At 37.9% G+C, this 27,885-nt stretch overlaps 1 protein-coding gene across 1 annotated transcript; it reads right to left on the bottom strand.

Annotated features, from left to right (window-relative positions):
- Positions 1-4,250: 4,250 nt before the first annotated feature.
- RAD51C (RAD51 paralog C) lies at positions 4,251-27,885 on the bottom strand (the record flags this gene model as incomplete). Its single annotated transcript, XM_084237045.1, has 9 exons — positions 4,251-4,364; positions 5,343-5,403; positions 12,006-12,066; positions 13,631-13,697; positions 20,269-20,400; positions 21,432-21,565; positions 24,468-24,634; positions 25,734-25,992; positions 27,768-27,885. 9 exons carry the CDS (start codon positions 27,883-27,885, stop codon positions 4,251-4,253), a joined length of 1,113 nt encoding a protein of 370 aa, XP_084093171.1.

Here is a 27,885-nt window from a genome sequence, read left to right on the forward strand (position 1 = left end):
TTGACCATGCTACCAACAAGATCTTTGATTTCCAGCCTCCATAACTGTGAGAAAACATTCAAAGCATCCAACCAAAGTATTTTGTTATGGCAGCCCAAATCAAAACAGATTTTAGAACTGAGAATTTGGGTTCTGAATGCCTAAATGAATGGAAGAAGCTTAGGAACTGGGTAATGGTTAGTGGTTGGAAGAGTATGGAAGTACATTCCAGAAATACGGGTGTTAAGAGTGATTTGGGGGGCCTCCCCTAGTGGTGCAGTGGTTGAGCGCTGGGCTGCGAAGCTGCCCGCAGCCTCTGCAGCGCTGGTTTGATCCCCGGCCACCGGGGAGGGTCCCACATGGCACGACAGACCTCTCCTGCCGCGCCTGCTGCTCCCCTCAGCAGTGTATTTCGTCAGTCTGCCTGTTCTGTTCCCTGCTCTGGCTCTGGCGAATTCTCTCACCCTCCTGCGCTTCTGACTGTACCCAGTGCTTGTATAAACAAATAAATAAATCTTTTAAAAAAAAAAAAGTGATTTTGGGAAATCTAAGATAGAAATGAGTTACATGTTATTGGAAATTGGAGGACAGGTTATTCCTTGTTATAAGTGGAACTGTTTTCCAGTGTTCTGTGGAAGACAGAACTTGTAAATAATTGAAAATTGGGTATTTAATTTAGGTTTCTAAGCAAAGTACTGAAGGAGAGGCTTGGTTCTACCTAACTGCTTATCGTAAAATCTAAAAGGAGAGAGATGAATGAAAGGAATTGTTGAGTAAAAAGGAACCCTAAAGATTTGGAAAATTCTCAGCTTAATCATATTGCAAAAATTTAGCAAGTTCTAAAGAGACCATCAAGGGTATGACTGGATGATTATTCCATAGTTTATGGGGATTATATGAGCAGAAATAATTTGAACTGAAGGTGTCAGAGATGGCACAAAATGAAGAAAGGCTGTCAGACATCTTGGATTTCACAGGACTAGATAATTTGACTGTAAACACGCACTATTCTTCAAAAGGGAAAGATTACTCTGAAGGAGATTCACAGGTCATTTAGGGCTATTGCCTCAGTTTGAACAGGCCAGATGGACTCTACCAGAAATCAGGAGGGCAAAAACTCTTGGTAACAGCCTCAGACGTAAAACCCTAGAGCTACAATTGTGGGCGTGATGCTGTGACCAGTGAGCCTGAAAGGCAGAGTAAAGAATGAATGAAGATTACTATCTAGTCTTCTATTATAATAGAATTTGCCTTGCTAAGTTTTAGACTTATTTGGATTTCCTTCGACTTCTCCCTATAAGTATGGGAATGTCTATCTTATGTTTGTTCCATAATTGTACTTTGGAAATAACTAACTTGCCTGGTCTTACAAGTTCACAGATGGAGAGAAATTCTACCTCAGTAAGAATTATACATTGAGTTTCACATTTAACTGATTTATAGTATATTTAATTTTGACTTTGGAATTTAAGAGTAATGCTGGAATGCTGGAATGAGTTAAGATTTTTGTAATTGTTAGGATGGAGTGAATGTATTTTGCATGAATTTGGGGGGGCTTCAGGAGGAGTGAACTGCATCCTCATCAAAATTCACATGTTGAAGTCCTAACCTCCAGTGTGAGCAGTATTTGGAAATAGAGCTCTTAGGAGGTAACTAAGGTTAAATAAGGTCACATAAGGGTGGATTCCTAACATGACATTGGTGGTCATGTTAGGATTGGTGGTTTTATAAGAAAATGAAGAGAGAGAACAAATGGAGAGAAAGCACAATGGACTACTGTGGTAGTGTTTTGGTGGTGGATGCTGTGTGTGAGATACTATACTTCTAAAACACAAGCATGTAAACCAAGGTCATTACAATTAAAAAAAAAAAAAAAAGGAAGAGAGATCTCTCTATCATGTCCATGTACCAAGGAAAACCTTTGTGAACACACAGCACAAAAGGCAGTCATCTGCAAGCCAGAAAGAAAATCCTCACCAAAACTAGATCATGTCTGTACAACCCTCTTGAACTTCTAGCCTTCAGTACATGAAAAAAATTCTGCAATTTAAGTCTGTGGTATTTTGTTATGGCAGTCCAAGCCCACTACAATATAAATGCATGTTGCAACCAAAAAAACAAACACCTCTTGAACAGCAGCAACAACTTTGAAAGGCTATGTTATTAAAATTTTATTTAGGGGCCTCTTTGGTGGTAAAAGGGATTAAAACGCAACCTATGAAGCAATCCGCAGCCTCTGCAGCACAACCGGCCCACCAAGGAGCAACCCACATGGTGCAACAGACCTCTCCTGACTCGCTCGCTGCTCCCCTCAGCAGTGTACTTTGGTCAATCTGCCTGTTCTGTTCCCCACTCTGTCTCTGGTAAATTCTCTCACCCCCTACACCTCTGGCCTGTACCCCAGCTCTTGTATGCATAAATAAATAAATTTTTAAAAAATTTATTTAAAAAGAGTTGTAATCAAAAGAAATACACTTGATTTCGTCTATATTCATGGTCTTACAGTTCTTTAAAGCAGAATGTTATCTTTTATAGAATGACATCCTAAGATCTGATGGCTGGTAATACTGATAATTTATCACTTATAACTCCCTCGCTCTCAATGTTATGATTAGAAGAGAGGACTAGAAAATTATGGCTAATTCTTTATAATAACTGCATTAATTATAATAAAAATATATGCCTAAAAGTCCTTAAAAATAAGACAGCTACGTCAGTCATCCTACACTAAAGTAGTTATTTGAAATTAGTCTTATATAATTAGGATGACAACATGCCTAATTTGTCTGAAACATTTGTGGTATGTGTACTGTCTTGGTATAAACTGTTTGCAGTGCCCGCTTTCAATCTCAAAAAAATTCTGGTAAACTAACGTTATTCTATGTATAATCAATTACAGAATAATTATATCTTTAAATTTTTATAAATTTAGAGTTGCGTCTAGGACAGAAATACTAACTATACATAAAATCTGGATAAATGGTTGTCACGGCATATAATATTCAGTTATTTAAAAAATTTCTTCCACTGGAAACCAAAGTAAATTTTCTGAATGAATTGAGAAGAACTAAGAGCCAGGTGCCAAAAAATTTTTAGATGATTTTGAATCACTCAAGAATCCAAATTTTTGACTCAAAAACCAGACAAATAGAGATCCTACAACAGAAGATAAAAGACCAAGGTGGGAAGGTAAGACAGAGATAAGTTCTTGCCAAAGGAGATACCCCATACCCCATCCCATGGAGATTCACAGTGAGGGATTTAAATTAAAAAAAAAAAAAAAAAAGACTCTAGATGCTTAATTTGTATGTGAAGTATTAAAATTATTCAAAGAAAAATGTTACTATACCTAGAATTCTAGAATAGTTCACACCATATGTCAAAAAAGTAGAAATAAGTTATTGTGAGCTTATCAAACTGACTATTCTGGAAGATCTAAGTTCCAGACAATTTCTAAATGGGATAACAGCTCCAAAGTCCTTCCTTTATATTACAGAATAAACAAAATAACACACAAAAAAAGTTAAATAACTTAGATATTAGGATTGGTCATACAGAATTTTTAACCCTTTCATAAAACTGAATATAATGATATGCTGCTTCATGGTGCTTTTCTTTGTAAGGGGTTAGGCATCAGCACTATGAAGCTATCCACAAATACTGCAGCATGAGTTCGATCCCCAGCCAGGGAGATAACACACATGGCACAACAGACCTCTCCTGTCTCACTCACTGCTCCCCTCAGCAGTGTGTTTCAGTCAATCCGCCTGCTCTGCTCCCCACTCTGTCTCTGGCAAATCCTCTCACCTCCTCTCCGCCCCCGCTCCTCCGTCCTGTACTCTAGTTCTTGTATGCATAAATAAATCTTTAAAAAAAAAATTATCAAATCTGTAAGTAAAGAGAAAACAATAGGAATGTGAAAAAAAATCTGTCCTCCTAGGATTTCTTAAGTAACTAGCAAAGAAAGGAAGAAAAGACAGTCTGAATGGTAAATTCAGATTGGTCACATGAGGTCAAGGTTTCCAGATTTGCATAACACAATACCTATGTCTATCTCTACTGGATGCTACTGAAATGAAAACATGGCAAAACATAACTGTAGAACACTGCTTTAGAAAATTTTTTCCTCAGAATCATATTAAGTATTTTTCCCTATCACTTTATCTAGTCAGATTCATTTATGCCAAACTGTGTGTTTATATTTTAAGTAATGCATCTACTACATGTATACATTACAACTCACAGTCTCATCATATATGTGTACTTTGACACTAGTCTTTGGGTTCTTGTTCTTCTGAGTCTCGTGACCGCTTCCGGGAAGTCAATGAACCTTGTGTTTTCAATGAACATGTAGTAGCAACAGCAGCATCTCTAAATCCCTGAGGCTGCAAGATGACAAAATACATAAGTATGCTTTAAAAACACCTAATAAAACAATTGGTCTTTCAAATACATTTAAGTAATGGATCAGTTACTTCATTCTTCTGATATCCTACTGACAGAGGTTATCAACCACTGTAGATGAAGAGGATAAACCTCATGGATAGGTATCCACGTCAGAGTTGTATTTTATATCTAGAGTGTTTTACATATATATTTATTTATAAATATACAAACACACAGAGAAATAGCATTGCATCATAAAAAATGTTCTCTAAGATATAATCCTAACAATCTTTACAGTAGGTCCGTTGGAAGAAGGGCAAGGAATATTTGTAATAAAATTACAAATTTATTTTCAAAATTAAATCCTTTAGAGTAAGGTTTTCTAATTAGGAAAACTGGACTGACTTAAATGCACCTGCATAGTACAAAGACTTAACTGGATAATTTAGCTTCAGAATCTCTATTTCTATTTTTATCCTTAAAAAATTAGATGCTGGTATATTTGATTTAACACTATTGATAAAGACACATATTTCAGCCAAACATGTGTGTTCTATGATGTAAAATTACAGGAAGATTAACTTTTTAAAGAGAGATGTATTTGGTGGCTATGATAGATCTATGTAACTACAGAACAAAAAGATGTCTGCATTTTTTCTTTTCTTAAAATCTGTAACAACTTTCACTTTAAAATTCCTTAATGTCCTGACATTACATATGGCAATGCAATACCCTACATATGGAATGCAATATCCTACAAATATTTCCTCTGTTCTTAAGAATAAATTTCAGTCCAATTGTGACTAGAGTATTCTGTATATATAGTTCTATTCTGGGGATAATGTTCTAAGTATCAAAAGCTGTCCTCAAATATGCTTGCTGCCTACGGAAGTTAACAGAAGCAATTTGTAAATGCTCTCTTCAGATAATTACTGTCCACAAACACCAAAATCCCACTCTACTCAAATAATACTGACTGTGATTTGAAACAGTATTGTAGATTCCTTCTGACTTGGTGATTTGTACAATGTCGCCAACCTGTTTAGAGAAAAAAAGAAGTATACATAATCTTAATTAGTTCAGAGGAGTAATTTTTAGGATTTATTTTATTTATTTATGCATACAAGAGCTGGGGTATAGGCCAGAGGTGTGGAGGGTGATTCACCAGAGAGTGAGTGTGGGGGGCAGAACAGGTGGACTGACTGAAATATACTGCTGAGGGGAGCAGAAGGCGAGACAGAAGAGGTCTCTGTGCCATGTGGGTTAGCTCCCTAGCTGGGAACTCATGCTGCAGTGGCTACGGATAGCTTGATAGTGCTGAGACTTAACAACTTGCGCCACCAGTACCCCTATGTAGGTAAAATTTTAAAGCAACCTAGAAGTCCAATGACTCAGAAGGAAAAAGAGAAACATCGATGGCTCAACTTATAGGTGGAATATAGAGAAACCAAACAAAGGGGGAGGAAAAAGACAAAACTTGCAAACTGACCATAAATCTGAGGCATACAGCAGGACAGGGGAAAAGAAAGGAGTCAAAACAGGGGAGGGAAGAGCTCAAGGGGCTATGGTGATGGGCCACAGGTGCTATGGTGGTGGAGAACTATGGGGAGTATACTCGAGGGGAGAAATTAAATATTGTACAAAAATGAACAACAGTGTAAGAAAAAAAAAAGTCCAATGACTGCTTCCAGTAAATTATTTTATGCATAATATTATACTTGAGAAAATTAAGTACAAGGAAATATTTCATAATAGGAAAATAATAATACATTAAGCAAAAGTTAGATCCCACATTTAAAAGTATACCTATACACATATAGAGAAACATTACTAGAAGACTGCAATCAAGTTATTACAAAGTAAAGGCTGTTTTTTTGTTTATATTTTTCAAATGTTCTGCAACAACTATGTGTTTTTTGTGTTACAGTATAAGTATTAAGATAATTCCCTGGAATAAAATTAAGGAACACACACTCCTGTTATAGGAATACAAATAAGCTTGGAACACACATTCTTTCAAAGTGATTGTATGTCCACAACAAAAAATTATGTTCAGAAAAATCACTGTCAAGACAGAATAAACTCTGTTTAAGGGAGATTTCTTTATGTACACTACAAAGCAAGTAATATAAAACTAAAAGCTGAAGTAGTTGAGAAACAAAATTCTAAGCTCATAAACTATGTTCAAATAGTGTAATAGCAACAATATAAACAAAAACTTTTAAAATGCTCTTTCAATGCCTCCCTGGCGCAAGGGGTTAAGACGCAACCTATGAAGCTGGCCACAGCCACTGCAGCACAAGTTCGATCCCCGGCCAGGGAACTACCCACATGGTATAGCAGACCTCTCCTGACTCGCCCACTGCTTCCCTCAGCAGTGTACTTCAGTCAATCTGCCTGTTCTGTTTCTCACTCTGTCTCTGGTGAATCCTCTCACCCCCCACTCCTCTGGCCTGTACCCCAGTTCTTGTGTGTATAAATAAATCTTTTTTAAAAATTAAAAAAAAATAAAGTGCCCTTTTAAACTACTATAACTTATTCACAATAGCCAAAAGGTAACCCAATGATGAATGGTGAACAAAATGTGTATATACATATGATAGAAAATTAGTGAATCTTAAAAAGGAAAGAAATTCTGACACATGCCACAATCAACCTTGAAGACATTATGATTTGACTTATATGAGGTGCCTAGAATGCACTGAAACAGAAGGTAGAATGGTTGCCAGAGGATAGTGGGAATTGAGAATGAAGAGTTACTATTTAATGGACATGGAGTTTCAGTTTGGAAGGTGAAAAAATTTTGGAGGTGGGTGATGTTGATGATTGCACTATAATGTGAAAATTCTTCACTGAATTCTTCACTGAATTATATGGTTAAATGACTGAAATGGTTAATTTTTTGTTATGTGTACTTTACCACAACTAAAAAAATACTGATAAAACAGATTCTAACTTAAAGGGTTACATGAGTTAAAAGGAAAAGGGTCATGTATTTACATATAATTAACATTGTCTTGCTTTCAAAGACAATTCAAAAGGGACATCTTACTTTATGATCCATAACTCTCTTAATTTTTTTTTAAAGATTTATTTATTTATTTATACAAGCACTGGGTACAGTCAGAAGCGCATGAGGGTGAGAGAATTCACCAGAGCCAGAGGGGAGAGCAGAGCAGGCAGAAAGACCGAAGTACACTGCTGAGGGGAGCAGCAGGCGGCAGGAGAGGTCTGCCCGCCATGTGGAACCCTCTTCCCGTGGCCGGGGAGCAGCCGGGGATCGAACTGGTGCGGCAGGGCCTGCGGGCAGCTTCGCAACCCAGCGCTCAACCGCTGCGCCACTGCGGAGGCCCTACTCTCTTAATTTTGAAATTTGCCCCTTACTTAAGAACAATTCAAAAGAAAAGCAAAGACCATGGTTCATTAGCTTAATGTTTTAAGTTTGTACTTTTCAGGGTTAAAATGTCATATACTCTATAATTGCAACTACATCATAAATAAAATAACTAATATGTAATGTAAGAAGGGGGTGAGGCCATATATTTTTAAAATACTTTGGGGTTGATATTCTACCTTAATGTTAAAATAAACAGAAAAACAGAGGAATGGTATATTTTAACCTCCCTTACTTAAAAAAATCATTTTTTGACTCAATAAAACAAAAATTACCTAACCTTCTGAAAAATTAGTATATAAATCACCTATATCACCGTATGTTCAAAAAGGTTCCCAGTGTATCTGACTTTCCTGAGAAAATTATTAAAAAAAAAAAAAAAGCTTCAAAGAAGCATTTACATGTTTACTAAGAATTCAAAGTCAGGGGTCTCCCTGGTGGTGCAAGGGGTTAAGCACAGCACTATGAAGCAATCCGCAGCCTCTGCAGTATGAATTTGATCCCTGGCTGGCCAGGGAGCAACCCACATGGCGCAGCAGACCTCTCCTGACTCACTGGCTGCTCCCCTCAGCTGTGTATTTCAGTCAGTCTGCCTGTCCTGTTCCCCACTGTCTCTGGTGAATCCTCTCACCACTCCCCCACCCCATCTCTGGCCTGTCCCCCAGCTCTTGTATGCATAAATAAATAAATCTTAAAAAAAAAAAAAGAATTGGGCCTCCCCAGTGGCGCAGCGGTGGCGCTCTGGGTTGCGAAGCTGCCTGCAGCCCCTGCAGCGCCACCGGGTGAGGGTCCCACAAGGCGCGCAGACCTCTCCAGCCCCCGCTCCCCCGCCTCAGCAGTGTACTTGTCTGCCTGCTCTGTTCTCCGCTCTGACTCTGGTGAATTCTCTCACCCTCCCAGGCTTCTGACTGTACCCAGTACTTGTATAAATAAATAAATAAAATCTTAAAAAAAAAAAAAATTCAAAGTCAAATGGGCATGAAGTATTCAGGTTGAAAATCTTCCTCAAATTTTTAGGTAAAAATAAAATTTTTTTCATCTATATCTTAGATCAACATCTTACATCTTGATCTTTTTAAACACCAAACTAAACCAAAGAATCATTTGGCTCATGGCCCCAGCTGAGATGAAGCTTAAAACATATGGCTGAACTACATAGTTTGGGTCAGGAAGAAACAAGACAGAAGCACAATTTGTGCTCTAAAGCTTAGCACACATATGAAACACTGTGTGGGGGTGTTGATGTATTACTCCACTCTACCACCAGATCTTCTTGGCACAGAATGGCATAATTCTGAAGAATCTCAGCTTCATAATATCATGAATATGCTAATTGGAGGGAAACCCACACAATATATAGGAGACCAAAGTATTACTTTTAGTAACTGTTGAGATATTATCCCATGATTAGGCAGAAGGTAAAAATCAGGTGTTTCTGTTAAAGAATGAGGAGTGGAGCATGAGATAGGATACTTAAGTTGAATTTTCAATATAAATTTGTCTCATAAAGGTTTTTGTTCTCTGTTCAAACTGTTAAGTATAAATGTTTATACCTCTCTTTTCTCAGTGTGAATTTCTATTTCCATCCTTTCAAGATAAAGTAAATTTTAATATGTAATATTTCATGCAAGATTAACAACCTAAAGATAGCTGGTTTCAAACAATGAAAACAAAACTATTTTAAATCTATTAAATGAGTTCAACTTTTTCTAACAATAATAATGTATGTATATTACTTATGATATTTCCACTACCTAGAAAAAAATAGTTTGGAGAAAAGAATTTTACCTAATAAGAGCTATATCTTCAAATTTATAATTAATGAAATGCTATAATTACATTCCAGGAATGCAGTAATAGGAAAAAAGGAATGACTCAATATAAAGTTCGCTATAAAATGTAGATACTACTACCTATTTCATAGCTATCTAGAAACTAAAACAATATATATTGTATGATTCCACTTACATGAGATGCTGAGAATTCATTGAAACTGAAAGTAAAATGGTGCCATTGAGTGCTTAGCAGAATTAAGGACAGTTAACATTCAATAAATGGTAGCTATCATTTACTACATAATATATTTGAGTCTTGATTTTCTCACTGCTAATGATAATCAGTATAAATTTTTCAGTTATTAAAAAATTAAATGAAGTTATATGAAAGAATTATATGAAATATAATGCCTAGTTAAATACCTAGCACAATCAACTGCTCTTTCAAATGATAGTATGGGGACATATCTGGTGGTACAGAGGTTGAAGTCTCGCTATCAAGTTATCACCAGCCACTGCAGCATGAGTTGATCCCTGGTCAGGGAACAGACCCATATGGCCCAGCAGACCTCTCCTGTCTCACCTACTGTTCCCCTCAGCAGTGTATTTCAGTAGAGCCTCCTGTTCTGCTCCCACTCTATCTCTGGTGAATCCTCTCACCCCTGGCACCTCTGGCCTACACCCCAGTACTTGCATGCATAAATAAATCTTTAAAATATATATATATACACACACATATATATCTGTTAATTGTTAGTGATCTATATCTTTCTCTTAATTCCTTTGGAAGGACTATTAAGAAGCTGAGGTCATAAAATTGTTACTCTTCACAAGCAAGCATGTAATGTTATAAACCAATACTCTATCAATTAAAAAGAAAAGGAAGCATAATTTTTTATCTCATGGGTACCGAACCAATGCTAACTTCCAGAATTTGACAAAGGCAGCAAACTTCTCCTTTTGATGAGAGCATTATAAAAATGAAATATCTTGCTCTTCTATTATTTTTGCTATTTCATGGATGTATTCTATTAGTGAGTATGTTAATAAAAGTCTGGAGAAGACTATTACAGAATACTAACTCAAGGGGAATTCCTAAGAACATTTAAAGAGTGGGCTGCACTTTACACAAACCTAAATCTAGGAAAGTATAAGCAATATGTTCAAAAGATTTTCGTTTAGAGAACTAAAGCCAAATCTTCACAATAGAGTTTGTTGCTAAGAAAAGAATTCTTTTTATGCATATAATTACTTAAGAATTTGAAGATGGGGGTGGGAGAGAGGTAAGAACAAAGAGGAAAGGAAGTACAATGCACCATGGTGGGGGACTATGAGTGATTTAGTGGTAGGTGTGCTTTGGTGGCAATACCTGATGGGAAAGATCCTAATGTTACCTCAATTAAAAGAATAAATTGCTGTGGGGGAAAAAAAAAGAACTTGAAAGTCAATTACAAAACACTATGTGTTATGAGGGAAAAAATTAGTTACCTGAGCTCTTTGGAAATGCCATCTTTAAATAAGGCACAAACCACATGAATGATTTGCAAAAGATGTATGTAAGTACAATCAGTTCTGCTATGAGCTTAGAGTCATAGCCAACTGGGTCAGGAATAATTTTTTCAGTTTGTAGATCAAAGAAATACAGATAAGGGAATAGACACTATCACTGACCAGACACACAATGTCTTTAAGCCATCTTTTTTTCCATCTTCACCAACACGCTGTCTCAATTTCCCTTTTATTAGTTCATTCCAATGAACTTCTCTAGGTTTATACCAATTAATCTCAAAGCAGAGAGGCTGGCATAAACCTGACATTTCTAGAAATGCACAATAAAATACTTCACAGTTTTTAATTGCCTATTTTAAAGAAAATGAAAGCTGGTTTGTTCACTTGCTTAGCAGCTTTAAAAACAAATATACAGGTTTCATGCTGCCATAGTTTTATTTTAAAGAACAGTACTTGTGAAAGGCAGATATGTTAATGGATAACAAAAGTAGGGTAGGAAAATACAAAAGAAAACAAAAATAGATACAATTTCATACAAGAACTATATTAGGCAATCCATCCTATTTTCCATATAAATAAGTTCTTAAAATTAACCTCAAAAGTTTTTTTATCATGATTTTATTCTTCTTTCAATCCTTACCAGGAACACAGTGTACTTACCTCCTTCCACATGGCTAATAAATGGTACTTGATTTCAAAGAGCTTTACAAGGGAGCATTCCTTGGCCACCCACTCATTTCAGGTGCACCCCATCATTTAAATATTTCAAAGGATTTCCTAGGTACTTAAATGCAACATAATAACATATTTCTATGTTTGCTCTATGATAAAGCACAAGGCCACAAAAACTTTAGTTCATGGGGCACTGTAAATCTCATCCACTGGACTAGCTCTAAGAATCTGTTAAGTGTTCAGTATAATTAACTTAATATTCAGAATTATTAACTGGATTCTATACTGACCTTTGTTTTTGGTCCCAATGAAAGATTAACCGTATTGTAGCAGCATGTCCCCAACTTTCCCCTAAGGGAAAAAGAACATAAAATAACTAAATTGCCACAATGATTAGGCTGTAAGTCTCTCAGAACACCTCTGACCAAACAGTCTTTTTTTTTTTTTTAAAGATTTATTTATTTATTTTTGCAAAGAACTGGGGTGTAGGCCAGAGGTGTGCAGGGTGAGAGGATTCACCAGAGATAGAGTGGGGAGCAGAACAAGCGAATCTACTGAAATATACTGCTGAGGGGAGCAGTAGGTGAGACCCGAGAGGTCTGCTGCACCAGGTGATAGCTTGATAGCGCTGAGACTTTAACCCCTGCACCACCAGTGAGGCCCTGACCAAAGTTTTTTTTTTAAAGATTTATTTTTATTTATTTATACAAGCACTGTATAATTTATTTATACAAGCATAGTCAGAAGTGCAGGAGGGTGAGAGAATTCACCAGAACCAGAGCGGGGAGCAGAGCAGGCAGAAGGATCAAAGTACACTGCTGAGGGGACCAGTGGGCAGCAGGAGAGGTCTGCGCGCCATGTGGGACCCTCCTCGCCATGCAGGAGAGGTCTGCGCGCCATGTGGGACCCTCCTTGCCATGTGGGACCCTCCTCTGGTGGCCCGGGAGGCCCACTGACCAAACAGTTTTAACTGTACTAATTTACTTTAATTTTTTTTTTAGCAGTTTAGAGCAACTTTTTATTATATCTATCTTACAACAAAGTTTTAAGTGTGTAATACAGTGTTAACTGTAGACACAATGTTTATAAATCTCTACAACTTACATTATACCTGTTGAAAAGCAACTGTTTCCTTATACCCATGCCCCCAGCCACTATCAACTGTATTTCTATGAGTTTGACTATCTCAGAGTCCTCAGGCAAATCATGCAGTATTTGTTCTTTTAGGATTGGCTTATTTCACTTAGTATGATGTCCTCCAGAGTAGGACTTCTCTCTTTTTAAGGCCAAAAAATATTACATTGTACATGTATACATTATTCATTGATTTAAGACATTGCCAGTAGTGTTGTCTGTATTACGATTTAATATTTTAAGTGAGTCTCTACTTAAAACAGTCTATTCTCAACCCAGTGACTTCTACTGGAGGTTGGAAGTCTAAGATCAGTATGTCAGCAGGGTGGTACTCATGAGACCTCTCTCCTTCGCTAATAAATGGCTACCTTCTCCCTATGTCTTCACATGGCCTTTCCTGTAACAACATTCTTAAAGATTTTAGTAGAAACAAATCTTCAGGAGTAGTATTCTAATAAAACCATGACTGAGATTAGGAAAAATCGGTAATCACTGTAACACAATTTGTATTTAAATGATTCACCATTCCTCCTGCCTATAGCTGAAAGCTTCCTGAGGGGAACAGTCATCTTATCAACATTCATATGCTCACTACCTGATATGATAGCTGCCAGATATTATATACTGAATAAATGTTTGCTAAATAACTGAAAGGATGGGCCAGTATCTAAGGGCACTGTGCTCCATGCTAGATTTCATGTAGATTATAATACTTAACAAGCATCATATGAAAGAGGCTGAAAAATTGTGTTTAAACATATTTATCTAATTAATTACCTACCCAATGCAGGAACCAGCAAGGCCTGATTTCTATCAATCTTTGTTGTCATCTGATTGGTTAAAATTACCTACAAAAACAAAATGTGAGAAAAACAGGCGTGTCTTACCCCCACATTATCAAGTAAATAGGTCTGTTATTTTAGTTCTGTGAATAATCTAATTAAAAGAAAGACCTATATATATTTTAATTATTTTTATTTACGTATATATATAAAAACTGGGATGTAAGCCAGAGTTGCTAGGGGTGGGGGCTTGAGGATTCACCAGAGTCAGAGTGAGAAGTAGAATAGGCAGATCTACTGAAATATACTGCTGAGGGAGCAGTGGGCAAGACAGGCGAGGTCTGCTACACCATGTGGGTTAGCTCCCTAGCCAGGGATCAAATTCACGTAGTAGTGGCTGGTGACAGCATGATAGCACTGAGACTTTAACCCCTGTGCCATCAGGGAGGTCCCAAGAAAAACATATTTAAATAATGAAAAATTTTCTCATTAAAAAAAAAAAGCCAATGAGTACTTATATGAAAACATGATTCTACTGAACATTAAACTTTTTTTTTTAGTTTTATTGATGTAACATTGCTTTACAACACTGTATGTGATTCAGACATTCAGACAAGGGCAAAGATGTTCTTATTGTAGAAATGGCAGAATAAAAATGTAACAGATAATATCTGCAGGTATAAAGATAACATGCATAAAAACCTCGTAACTGGAAACACTAGGAAAAAACCTCACTTTAAAAATTTAAGTTTTGTATAAGTCAAGATTTCTACAAGTTTTAAGTTTTGTACAAGCCATAAAGATGATAGTAGCAACATCAGTAGTGATGACAAAAATTTACTGAGTACTAATACATGTCAGAAATTATACTAAATGCGTTAACTTTCATTATCTTATGTAATCTTCACAGCTACTCTATGAGGTATTGCTATTATTATTATAGTTTAACACATCAGAAATCAGAAGCTTAGAAAAGATTGAACATGTGTTTTTTTTATTTTTTAAAGATTTATTTATTTATGCATACAAGAGCTGGGGTATAGGCCAGAGGTGTGGGGGAGGGAGGGTGAGAGGATTCACCAGAGACGGAGTGGGGAGCAGAAAAGGCAGATTGACTAAAAACACTGCTGAGGGGAGCAGCGGGTGAGACAGGAGAGGTCACCTCCCTGGCCAGGGATCGAATTGGTGCTGCAGTAGCTATGGACTGTTCAAAGTGCAGGTGCTTAACCCCTTGTGCCACTAAGGAGGCCCCCTGAACATGTGTTCTTTACCACTACTGACAATCTAGAATATTTATACAAAGGGACATAAAATCCTTAATAAATAAACTCAAAGATTACATTTTCATGGATGAGACAAATACAGTACTACTATTTATAATTTCACAGAAAGAAAAAGAAACAGACAAAAAATGAGAAGACCTAAAAATGATAAAGTATAAGTAGAACAAAAATAAAACCCACTTAGTTATAAGGACAAATGGCCTCAAATCATGGCTCTGCTGGTAATAATTACCGCTGGTGCTTTAGTCACACATGGCTTTCAAGAATAACAATTATTGGGCCTCCCCGGTGGCACAGCGGTTGAGCGCTGGGTTGCGAAGCTGCTCGCAGCCTCTGTAGCGCCGGTTCGATCCCCGGCTGCTTCCTGGCCACCAGAGGAGGGTCCCACTTGGCGCGCAGACCTCTCCTGCCGCCCGCTGTTCCCCTCAGCAGTGTACTTCGGTCCTTCTGCCTGCTCTGCTCCCCGCTCTGGCTCTGGTGAATTCTCTCGCCCTCCTGCGCTTCTGACTGTACCCAGTGCTTGTATAAATAAATAAAATAAATAAATAAAGATAAATCTTTAAAAAAAAAAGAATATGCTTTAAAAAACAAACAAAAAAAAAAGAATAACAATTATTTTGTATTACACAGTGGTCCATAGAAAAGTTTCCATGTTTTGAAAGACAATAATTTTAATGTAGAGGGCCTCCCTGGTGGCGCAAGGGTTAAAGACACAGGGCTATCAAGCTATCACCAGCGAAAGCAACTCGAGTTTCATCCTCAGCCAGCCAGCCAGCCCTCTGGCCAGGGAGCTACCCACATGACGCAGCAGACCTCTCCTGTCCTGCTTGCTGCTCCCCTCAGCAATGTATTTCAGTACATCTGTTTGTTCTGTTCCCCACTGTCTCTGGTGAATCCTCTCATACATACCCCCCCACCTCTGGCCTGTACCCCATTTCTTGTATGCAAAAATAAATAAAAAAAAAAAGTCTGGCTATTCCTATTACTGTGGTAAAACCTTAAAATATTTGCTTATCTAGAAAAGATAAGCCTGTGATTCACCTAGGTCTCATTTAGGTACCAAGTGGGTGACATGACTTTCTAGTTCCTCTCCCCTCTGTTTCCCAAGTATTACTTTACCAGTCATCATAAAACAAGCTAAGCAGGATTTTTTTTTTTAAGATTTATTTATTTATGCATATAAGAACTGGGGTACGGGCCAGAGGTGTGGGGGGTAAAAAGGGTTCACCAGAAATAGAGTGGGGAACAGAACAGGTGGACTGACTGAAATACACTGCTGAGAGGAGCAGTGGGTGAACAATGAGAGGTCTGCTGCACCATGTGGGTAGCTCCCTGGCCGGGGAACGAACTCATGCTGCAGCAGCTGAGAACAGCTCCATAGGTTGCGTCTTAATCCTTTGCAACACCAGGGAGACCCTAAGCAGGAATTTAAGTTGGCAATTGACTTATATATATGACTAACTACTACCAAGTCTTTAAACCCTACCAACTAGGATATTTACTTAAACAAGTATTTTTTACACATTAGCATTTTTGGACAGAGGCTCATTGTCCAATTCTGTAGTTATTGGCCACATATAGCTTTTTAAAGTTAAACTAATAAAAACTAGAAATTCAGTTCCTCAGTAACATTAGCCATATTTCAATAGCTACGCAACTACTGTATTAGACTGAGAATTTTTGTCTTTGAAGAAAGTGCTATCAGACAGCACTGCTTTAGAGAGTAGTTTTTCCATTACATATTTTGAGGAAAATGTAAATAGACATACTGGTTTACCAGCTGTTCAACATCCCCAAATTAGAATTTGCACTGTTAGCAAATATTTATAAAATAAATACACCACTTCTGTAAAAATGTTGCGTTTGGGGCCTCCCTGGTAGCATAAGGGGTTAAGACGCAACCTATGAGGCTCTCCACAGCCTCTGCAGCGCAAGTTCGATCCCTGGCCGGCCCGGGAGTGGCCCATATGGCACAGCAGACCTCTCTTGACCCGCCCGCTGCTCCCCTCAGCAGTGTACTTAGGTCAATATGCCTGTTCTGTTCCCCACTCTGTCACTAGTGAATCCTTTCACCCCCCGCACCTCTGGCCTGTACCCCAGCTCTTGTATGCATAAATAAATAAATCTTTAAAAAAAAAAATGTTGGGTTTACCATGATACAAATGAAAATTCTGTGATTACGGGCCTCCCTGGTGGCGCAGGGGTTAAAAACAGTGCTACCAAGCTACCTTCAGCCACTATAGCACAAATTCAATCCCCGGCCACCCAGGGATCAACCCACATGGAGCAGCAGACTTCTCCTGTCTCACCCGCTGCTCCCCTCAGCAGTGTATTTCAGTACATCTGTCTGTTCTGCTCTCTGTCTCTGGTGAATCCTCTCACCTCCTGCACCTCTAGCTTACACCCCAGTTCTTGTATGCATAAATAAATAAACCTTTAAAAAAAAAAAGAAAATTCTGTGATTATTCCATAGAATGAGTCTTTAAAATAGTAAAATATCACTTTAAAATGATGAACTTCACTGTTTTAAAAATCCTTTGCCATCAGATATTCTTCAACAGATAAACAAGATGTGGTATACTGATCATATGCAAAACTATTCAGACATAAAAATTATACTAATATATGGTATAACATGTATAAATCTTGAAAACACTATGCTAAATGAAAGAAGTCAGACATAAAAGACCACATATTGTATGATTCTATTTATATGAAAGAATCAGAAAAGACAAATTCATAAATACAGAAAGCAGACTAGTAGTTATTAGAGGCTGAGGGAAGAATGGGAGTGATAGGTAAGGATTTCTTTTTGGGGTGATGGAAATGTTCTAAAATTTGATAGTTGTACAATTTAGTGTATGCTAAACATCATGGAATTGTATACCTTAAAAGGGTATATCTACACTACAGGTGCAAGAAAAAAGTGTCATTCTTTCTGTCTGATTGTGGCAACGAAGACTGAAAGGGGCAATATGGGAGAAAAATTTGTAATTTTTGCCACTCAGAAAATCTCATAAACAGTAAAGAGGCTATTCTTCTCCAAAGAAGAAATCTAATATTTGACTTTACAAGGAGTGTTGGAAAATTATTCCTCTTCATTCTTGCCTTCTGGTTGATTGCACTTAAAAAAACTATAGAGTTAAACCTAAAACTGAAAGAAAATAAAGATACATATCAATAAAATGGTAAAAAAAAATTTCTGCTAATAAATGTATCTTTACAAGTTCTCTTCATATCAGTTTGGCACAAATATAAAAGACTGGGCTGGTAAAGATATGGGAAAATGAGAATTCTCATATAAAGAGCTGAGGAAGAAAGTTTCTGAGGGTAATTTGGTAATATATATCAAAATGTTTAAAAAGAGATATTCCTTTGCCTTAATATTTTTAGAATTAACTGGACAGATGAATAAAAATGCATATGTAAACTTGTTCATTAATGAAAAAATTGAAGCCAGTTTTAAAGATGATCAATAGGGAGCACTGATTATATACTATACTGCAATCACACAATGGCAGACTGTATGTAGCTATTAAGGCAAAGTACACTAATTAGTAGCATATATAGGTAAGATATTCACAATATATTTAATAAAAAAATAAAACTGCTTTACATAACAGCATGCATAATATGATCTCAGTGTATGCACAGAATAAGCTTGGAAAAATACATACACCAAGCTCAGCAAAATCATCTCTGTGTAATATAGATAATTGCTTACTTTCTAGATTTTTGATTGTTTTGATTCAAACTGTTTTTACAACAAGGTCTATATAACAAAATTATAAAATGGAGGGGGGGGAATACTCCCTGGTGGCACAGGGATTAAAGTCTCAGTGCTATTAAGCTATTGCCAGCCACTGTGCCATGAGTTCAATCCCTGGACCGGGAGCTAACCCACATGGCACAGCACACCTCTCCTGTCTTGCCTGCTGCTCCCCTCAGCAGTGTATTTCAGTAGATCTGCCTGTTCTGCTCCAGGATTAGGATGAGGCAAGTAGCATTAGTGCAGATTCAGATCCTGTCTTTCTTTAAAATTTAGCTATTTTTGGGCCTCCCCGGTGGCGCAGCGGTTGAGCGCTGGGTTGCGAAGCTGCCCGCGGCCTCTGCGGTGCCGGTTCAATCCCCGGCTGCTCCCCGGCCACCGGAGGAGGGTCCCACATGGCGCGCAGACCTCTCCTGCCGCCCGCTGCTCCCCTCAGCAGTGTACTTCGGTCCTTCTGCCTGCTCTGCTCCCCGCTCTGGCTCTGGTGAATTCTCTCACCCTCCTGCGCTTCTGACTGTACCCAGTGCTTGTATAAATAAATAAATAAAAATAAATCTTTAATAAATAGATAGATAAATAAATAAATAAATGTAAGTGTACAAACAATTTTAATTTTTCTCAAAAGCAGAATCACACTTAGTATGCTTTTATCTGGATATATTTTGTTAAAAATTAGTATGTGTTACTCTTCGTAAATACTGGATGCTGTTCACGTTATTGTTTACTCTTTTTAATCAGAAAATAAGCTAGTTCTATTAAAAACAAACCAAAAAAACCAAACTCTGCAATTCATTTGTCTTGAGCGCCCCCTGTTGGGAGCTCTTCGCTAATATTAAGAAAATGTTAACACTACCTTTCAGCATATGACATAAAAATTCAGAAGAAAAGAGCTATGTCTTGAAATGATTTTATCGAAGGGTTCTTTATTTATTTATGATCTATTACGGGTATGTTATAAGAACTCTAATCAGGTGAAAGACAAGAAAATCAAACTAAACAATTTGACCTCCAAATGCCCTTCTAGAACATATATGTATATTTGTCAATGGTGGGATGGGACTGAAGAATGTGAAGTGATGACAAATAGGCAGTAACAAAAAGACGTTTCTACCTCTTCACATCTAAGATTATCTTTACCTCGCTCTTCACATTTCAAAACTAGAAGTTAGCTCTATCTCCAAATGTATAGGTTGTTTACACAAAGCAATGTTTCTATTTGTCTGAGTCTATGATTATACACTATGTAATAATCAAGATTTAGAGTAAAAAAATAAAAGAGGGGTAGTTGGAAGAGCTTGCCTGAAAAACATCCCTTTTATTTAGAAAAAAACCACTATAATTACCAAAGGCAGCATTCTTTTCAAAGTTCATTTTTAAAATATGGTGTCTTGATTATGTTTGTTATTTTACAAAACTGATACAAAAGAATTAGGACTAGAATTAATTTTTTATAGAAACTAAACCAAACTTCAAAACTTTATGTCTGAATTATTTGCTTTAAGTCAGGCAAATTCTATTTTGTAGACATTAATGTTTTATATAATTCTAACATTATTGTAAAAATCTCTTGACCAGTCATACTTACAGCTAATCTGTGATTATTTGCAAGGCTGATCATTTGCTGGGCTAAGCCATTTAGTAATCGAGTACGAAGGGATAGGTCATCTAGGTCATGACGAAAAGGAAAAGCAATGCCATCCACTATCACTAATCGAACCTAAATTAAATACAGAAGAAATAATATTAGCTTTGGTATTAAAAACAAAGGAAATGGCATCCAAAAATACCATTTAATTTTGGCATTTTTGCCAAATACAGTCCATTGCAGGAAAAAAAAAAACAAAACCATAATATCAGTACTTTATTTTCGATTCTCCAAAGGTTTTATTTTAGAGTTATAAATCACTCATCCAGTGCTTTCTACAGTAATCACCAAAAGTTAAAAAGCCCTCTTGGTTTGATAATTTATCAACTTTAAAAAATAACAAAAAGGAAAAGGAGTAATTACAATTTTCTTATAATTTACAACTATATACCATCTTTATTCAAATTGTGGAAATATGAAAAAACTGAGGTTGCAGTAAAATTACTGCAAATATTTTTCTAAGGATCAATAAAGACCCCACGAGATTTTAAGAACATAGAGATATATGGATGGACATTTGGATAAACCTAGAAGAGTCTGATGTGGCCCTCACTACAAGAGTAACAGATATTGCAATATGTATAAAAACCTGGGATGACAGAAAAAACTATTAAAAACCTGGGATGACAGAAAAAACTATCAATAGTGATCAATTTTAGGGACAGGTGCTAAGAAGCAATAGCAAAAGGGTAGTTTTATTTTTCGTTTTACTTTTTTTTTTTTCTTTTTAGATAAAGAAAGTTTATTGAGGAGAAAAGGGACAGAAATAAAGTGGGACTCCCAGACTGGTGGAACTCAGCCAGGGAGGGGCAAAGAAACTCCTCATTTTAACTTTCTATAGAATTTGCTTCATAGAAACTATTCCACCATTATTGGAGGCAGAACCTCTTTCTCTAGTCTTTTAATTCTTGCTATGGGTATTAAAAAATATAAATACAGAGTGAGAGAAAGTGTGAGTGACTATATAAATATATTTGTTAAATAAATAGAAATAAGTCAGGACAGTTAAGAGTGAGACTTTCTGAAATGGCTATGTTGCCCATTTTTCATGCTAATACTGCCAAAGATATTGGTTAGTTATATTTCAGTGGTTTGTGTCATACCTTTGAATGTTCTGAAAGGAAGTCTGGAAGGAGGTAAACTTGTGCCAGTAGCTCTGTGTAGTCACGACAACGAAAACAATAAATATGGGAAAGAATATTTTCAAGAGTGAAATCCTCCAAAGCTTTTGAGTACTCTGAAATAAACAATCAAACAACTTTAAAATAATTAGTTTAACCTGTTTTATTATGTTGATGATTGTAAAAAACAGTATTTTTAACAAAATGCTTCACTGTGAATAACTCAATTGAATGATAAAAAGTATAGTAAAATTATGACAACAAACTATCACTTCATAATTCCTGATCTTTTACCTTTCTACTTTCTTATATATTTGGCTATCTAGAAATTGTTGATAAATATGCAACTAGAATTTTAATTTCTATTTTTTCATATTTCTAGATAGTAACTGCCATTAAATAGAAGTAACATAATTTGTTTTTGTTGTAGGACTATAAGAGAGAAAAGTAATAATCAAAAGAAGCATTTATTTGGGTCTTCCCTGTGGCGCAGCAGATTGAGCACCGTGCTGTGAAGCTGTCCGTAACCTCTGCAGCATGGGTTCGATTCCTGGCCGGCCAGGGAGATACCCACATGGTGTGGCAGACCTCTCCTGCCTCGCCTGCTGCTCCCCTTAGCAGTGTCGTCGGTCAGTCTGCCTGTTCTGCTCCCTGCTCTGTCTCTGGTGAATTGTCTCACCCTCCCGCGCCTCTGGCCTGCATCCCAGTTCTTGTATAAATAAAATAAATCTTTTTTTTTTTTAAAGATTTATTTATTTATTTATACAAGCACTGGGTACAGTAGGAAGCACGGGAGGGTGAGAGAATTCACCAGAGCCAGAGTGGGGAACAGAACAGGCAGACTGATGAAGAAATACACTGCTGAGGGGAGCAGTGGGTGCAGCAGGAGAGGTCTGTCGCACCATGTGGGACCCTCGCAGGTGTCCGGGGATTGAACCGGGGCTGCAGAGGCTGCAGGCAGATTCGCAGCCCAGCGCTCAACCACTGTGCCACCAGGGGAGGCCCTAAATAAAATAAATCTTTAAAAAAAAATAAAATAAAAGCATTTATTCCCCTTAAATGCTATTTAAGAAAAAAACATATAAAATTCTCTCCTAGGATTAATTTTTTAAAATAGTCAGTTTGGTCTTGTATATATTTCAGAGAGCAGCCAGTAAAAAAAATTATTGCATTTAAAAATGTAATCGGGGGCCACCCTGGTGGCACAGGCAGTTGAGCGCTGTACTATGAAGCTGTCCGCAGCCTCTGCAGCACGGGTTCGATCCCGGCCAGGCAGCGAGGGTCCCACATGGCGCAGCAGACCTCTCCTGTCTGGCCTGCTGCTCCCCTCAGCAGTGTATCTCGGCCAGTCTGCCTGTTCTGTTTCCCACTCTGCCTCTGGTGGATCCTCTCACCCCTCGCAACTCTGGCCTGTATGCCAGCTCTTGTATGCATAAATGGATAAATCTTTAAAAATAAATAAAGGCTCGTTTTTAACCAAAAAATAATAGTTTAATCACACTTCAATCATTAAAACTCTGTATTTCAATGTACACCTACAATATTTACAATAAGGTTTTAATACACTATTACAAATACACATTTGTGATATGTTTTGCGTTAAGGACTTTCAATAGTTAAAAAAGAGGGCCTCACTGGTGGTGCAAGGGGTTAAGCACTGCACTATGAAGCAATCTGCAGCCTCTGCAGCACAAGTTCCATCCTTGGCTGGTCAGGGAGATTCCCACATGGTGCAGCAGACCTTTCCTGTCTAGCTGCTCCCCTCAGCAGAGTACTTCAGTCAATCTGCCTGTTCTGTTTCCCCCTCTGTCTCTGGTGAATCCTCTCACCCCCAGCATCTCTGGCCTATAGCCCAGCTCTTGTATATATAAATAAATAAATCTTAAAAAAAAAAGTTAAAAAGGATACCTAACGCTCCCACAAAAATAAAAATACCCAGCTGAATACACTCATTTAAAGAAAATACAAAAAGGGCCTCCCTGGTGGCGCAGAGGTTGAGCGTTGGGTTGCGAAGCTGCCTGCAGCCTCTGCATCGCCGGTTCGATCCCCAGCTGCTCCCCGGCCAGCGGAGGAAGGTCCCACATGGCGCGCAGACCTCTCCTGCCGCCCGCTGCTCCCCTCAGCAATGCGCTTCGGTCCTTCTGCCTGCTCTGCTCCCTGCTCTGGCTCTGGTGAATTCTCTCACCCTTCCGCGCTTCTGACTGTACCCAGTGCTTGTATGTATGTATATATAAATAAATAAATAAATAAATCTTTAATAAAATAAAATAAAATAAAATAAAAATAAAAAAACCAACATGGGCCTCCCTGGTGGCTCAAGGAGTTGATGCAACCTATGAAGCTATCCACGGCCACTGCAGCATGAGTTCGATCCCTGGCCAGGGAGCTAACCCACATGGCACAGCAGACCTCTCCTGACTCACCGGTTGCTCTCCTCAGCAGTGTATTTCAGTCAATCTGCCTGTTCAGTTCCCCATTCTGGCCTGTACCCTAATTCTTGTTTGCATAAATTAAATCTTAAAAAAAAAAAACACTTTCTACACAACAAGTGCAAAAAATATTTCCCAGACACTTTAATACAATTACCTCAATCAAGAAGTCAATTACAAAGTTTCAAGCATTTCCAGACATAGTTTCTCAAAGCTACTTTTGGTTTTTGAAAATCCAATATGGAAGTCAATCTCTACTGAATGTATTGAATACATTTACTTCCAGTAAGGTATCCAACATTAGTTTACATCTGACAGGTAGGAGCATGATGAATTGAAGTCATATATTGAAATACATACACAGGTTTTGCCTCAGAGCTCTTGCAGTAAGAAGCAAGGGCCGAAAAGTGGAAAAAAGAGGCTAGTCCAGGATTTAACATTTCTCATTTTGCAAGAGATTTAATCCTAGTACACAATAAAGTCACTAAGGTTCACATTCCAATGGTCCCTTGCCTAAGTTTGAGAGGGATACAAATGCAAATTACTTTTGTTATACAAAAAAAAAAAAGAGGATCACTTGCTAACTTACCCTCTCCATTATGAGTTCCTGCTATAAGATGAAGGTGCTGAATGCAGGCAGTAGCAAGGTCTACCACTCTCTCAACCATAAAACTTCCCTCTGTATCAATAAAAACCGCTTCACCTTCCACTCCTCCAAAACATTCTGGTATCTGTACATCTACTGCCAACTGCATGCTGTCAAAAAAAGAAGTCAAACTAAGAAATCATAATGAATACCTAAAGCAGGGTTTTTCAAACTCTAGATCACCACCCACTGGATACTACTAAATATTTTATAAATACAAATATACTCTCCAAGGCTCTGAATACACTGGGTTAGGAAGAAGGTATGCCCATAGAACCACGATTAAGGACTTTTTAATGATTTTTAGGCTTCTGGGAATGAAATCCTTTTTATCATAAGTAGATCTACTTTTAAACATTTTATTTTCAGGGCCTCCCTGGTGGCGCAAGGGGTTAAGACACAGCCTATGGAGCTGTCCGCAGCCATTGCAGCACGAGTTCAATCCCCAGCCAACCAAGGAGCAACCCACATTGCACAGCAGACCTCTCCTGGCTTGCTCACTGCTCCCCTCAGCAGTGTACTTTAGTCAATTCGCCTGTTCTGTTCCCCACTCTGTCTCTGGTGAATCCTCTCACCCCCACACACACCTCTGACCTGTACGCATAATCTTTAAAAAAAAATTTTACTGGGCCTCCCTGGTGGCGCAGCGGTTGAGCACTGGGTTGTGAAGCTGCCCGCAGCCTCTGCAACACTGGTTCGATCCCCGGCTGCTCCCCGGCCACCGGAGGAGGGTCCCACATGGCGCGCAGACCTCTCCTACCGCCTGCTGCTCCCCTCAGCAGTGTACTTCGGTCCTTCTGCCTGTTCTGCTCCCCGCTCTGGCTCGGTGAATTCCCTCACCCTCCCGCGCTTCTGACTGTACCCAGTGCCTGTATAAATAAATCTTAAAAAAAAAAAGAAAGAAAATTGTTTCTTAAAAAAAAAAAATTTTACTTTCAAATACATGCTCAAATTAATTCTACAATAAAGCAGAGACTGCATGTTCACCTCAATGGCATTACAATGTTGTATAACAAAATCTGATTATCAAAATAATTATATTGCTTTATCAAGGTGGGGTTCTGCAGTACCACAAATAAACTTATTTTTATTTTGCACACATAGACACAGTTAAGAACACATACTGAGTGTAGATTCACAATGTAATACTCTATTACTTACAAAAAATGTTATTAAGCCCACCCTGAAGAGGGGAACATTTTGTTTTACCATAATTGTGTTTTTCCAACACCTGGTGCACCACAAATTTCTGTTGTTTTGGTTAAGGGTATTCCACCCCCAAGAATATTATCTAGAGCTGAACAGAAGGTAATTATGAAGTTCTGGGTATGCTCCTGCTCAAGAAGTTCCAGTGCTGTACACTTCTTGCCTGACTCAGCTGTACCAACATAGCTTGTTTTATTTGTGAGACATTCTCTTCTTATAATTTGCAGAGTTTCTAAAGCTTCCTCTTTAGATATCCCAACTTCTGAAAGTTAAAGAAAAAAAAGACACTTTGATTTTACAAATTTAAAACAGTCTAACATAGTATTGAGTTTTCATTAATTTTAATTTTAGATAACAGAAGTGATGACAAAAGAAACATAAAAATTCCAACTTTGATTTTCCAAGTTAATAAGGCTATTTATCTGTTTTCTTAGTCTTCACATGTTTTAAAGATTTATTACCTTAGAAAAAGAATTCAGAAACCTAATTATCTAAGCATTTCTGAGTACCTACAAGGGTATCACAGGAGGTAAAAATAAAAAATGTACTAGCAATCAGTCCTTTAATTACCCCCTCTGGACTTATGAAGCCATAATTATTTTGCTCTTATAAATTATTTTTCAGAAAAGAAAGAAAATGGCCACTTGAAACTGCTTAAAACAAGATGCAACTTTAAGAAATGCCTATACTACTCAAAATTAAAACATGGGTATAAAAAATCCATTCATCACTCTAACCTATATAATGAGAATAATTATTTGATGCACAAATACTGTAAACAACACATTCATACTTTTTCAAGTACACAATTTGATACCTATCCAACAATATGGCCTCAGAAGAGAAAATGGCAATTATAAAAGCTGCTAAAAAAATAAAAACGGTGAGGATATCACTTAGGCGTTTGATAAGTGACTGCTTTATTTGATAAGAAAATGAACTATAAATATGGTGCTAACAACAAAATAAATGGTGATAAGGAAATGAAAATCCTATCCAATTTAATAGCTTCAACTGCTATCTGATCACTTGGGCTTGTGAATCCTGACAGTTCCACATACCATGTGGTCATTTTGTTTGTGCCTCAGATCTTTTTCTTCTTTAAAACGGGAATGAGACAATACATGTAAAAAGCCGGATAGAATGCCGAAACTACCCAAAAATGCTCAAATAATTGTTAGCTATTATTCAGATTCTCTCATTTCTTCTTTGTAAAACCAATTTGTTGAAAGAAAAAGAGCCATTAAACTGGGAAAAACAGCCAGAGATTTAAGATTTAAAACTAGTTAACATTTATTTGGATCTACATGTAGGCTTGTTGGTGAACTGAAACCCCCTTATTTTCCACTAATAAACTCGATGACTTAAAGTTCTGTTCTACCTTAACTGCACAATTCTGGGCAGCAGGTAGTGTCATATACACAGTGAGAATGACCCCAGCCAACTTCATTTTTGCATGCTAGGATACTGCGATTCCCACCAATGTATAAATCTAGTGTTCCGGAATGTGAGGTTTTGGGTCTCCTTTCTATTGCTTTCTCTACGTGGGGGGTAGGGCTGGGGTGGGGTCTATTTCCTTTCCCCACTCTTAATGTCTCTAGTCCTATGGCCCTTCTGCATTTCCCAAATTTAATCCCTGACTCTTGGATTTGAGAGCCCTCTAGGTTTCAACCCTGCCCCACTACTTTCTAGCCCAGTAACCATAAAAGGTTAACTTCCCCAAACATCAGTTCCTTCATCTACATACTGGACATAATAATCCACGGAAAAAGGTGACTTCTGAGTATAAATAATGTAGCCCCTAAATGCTCAGCAGGCACCGGCAGAGGAAGCAATTAGTAAATGTTTTCAAAACCACAATTCTAACCATTCAGGCTACTTTTAAGTGGCGTCAAGGGGCCGTTCCAAGGTAAACGCGGGTGACGGGCGGCAGCAGAATCTGGGCTGAAGCTTGAAGGCGGGAGAAGCAGGACCCAGGCGTCACCGACGGTCACCGACGGCGGCCGGCGCCCTCAGGTGGCCGCTGGGAGTCGTTACCTTTGCTGAGCTCGGAGGGTTTCACCTCGAGGAGCTCCTCAGCAGTCTGGAAACCCGCAGAAACCAGCTTCACCCGCACCGCGGGGGACAGAGGGAAACTCACTAAGTCCCGCTGCAT

Source organism: Talpa europaea (genome assembly GCF_964194135.1).
Source record: "Talpa europaea genome assembly, chromosome: 7".
NCBI classification, from domain to species: domain Eukaryota; kingdom Metazoa; phylum Chordata; class Mammalia; order Eulipotyphla; family Talpidae; genus Talpa; species Talpa europaea.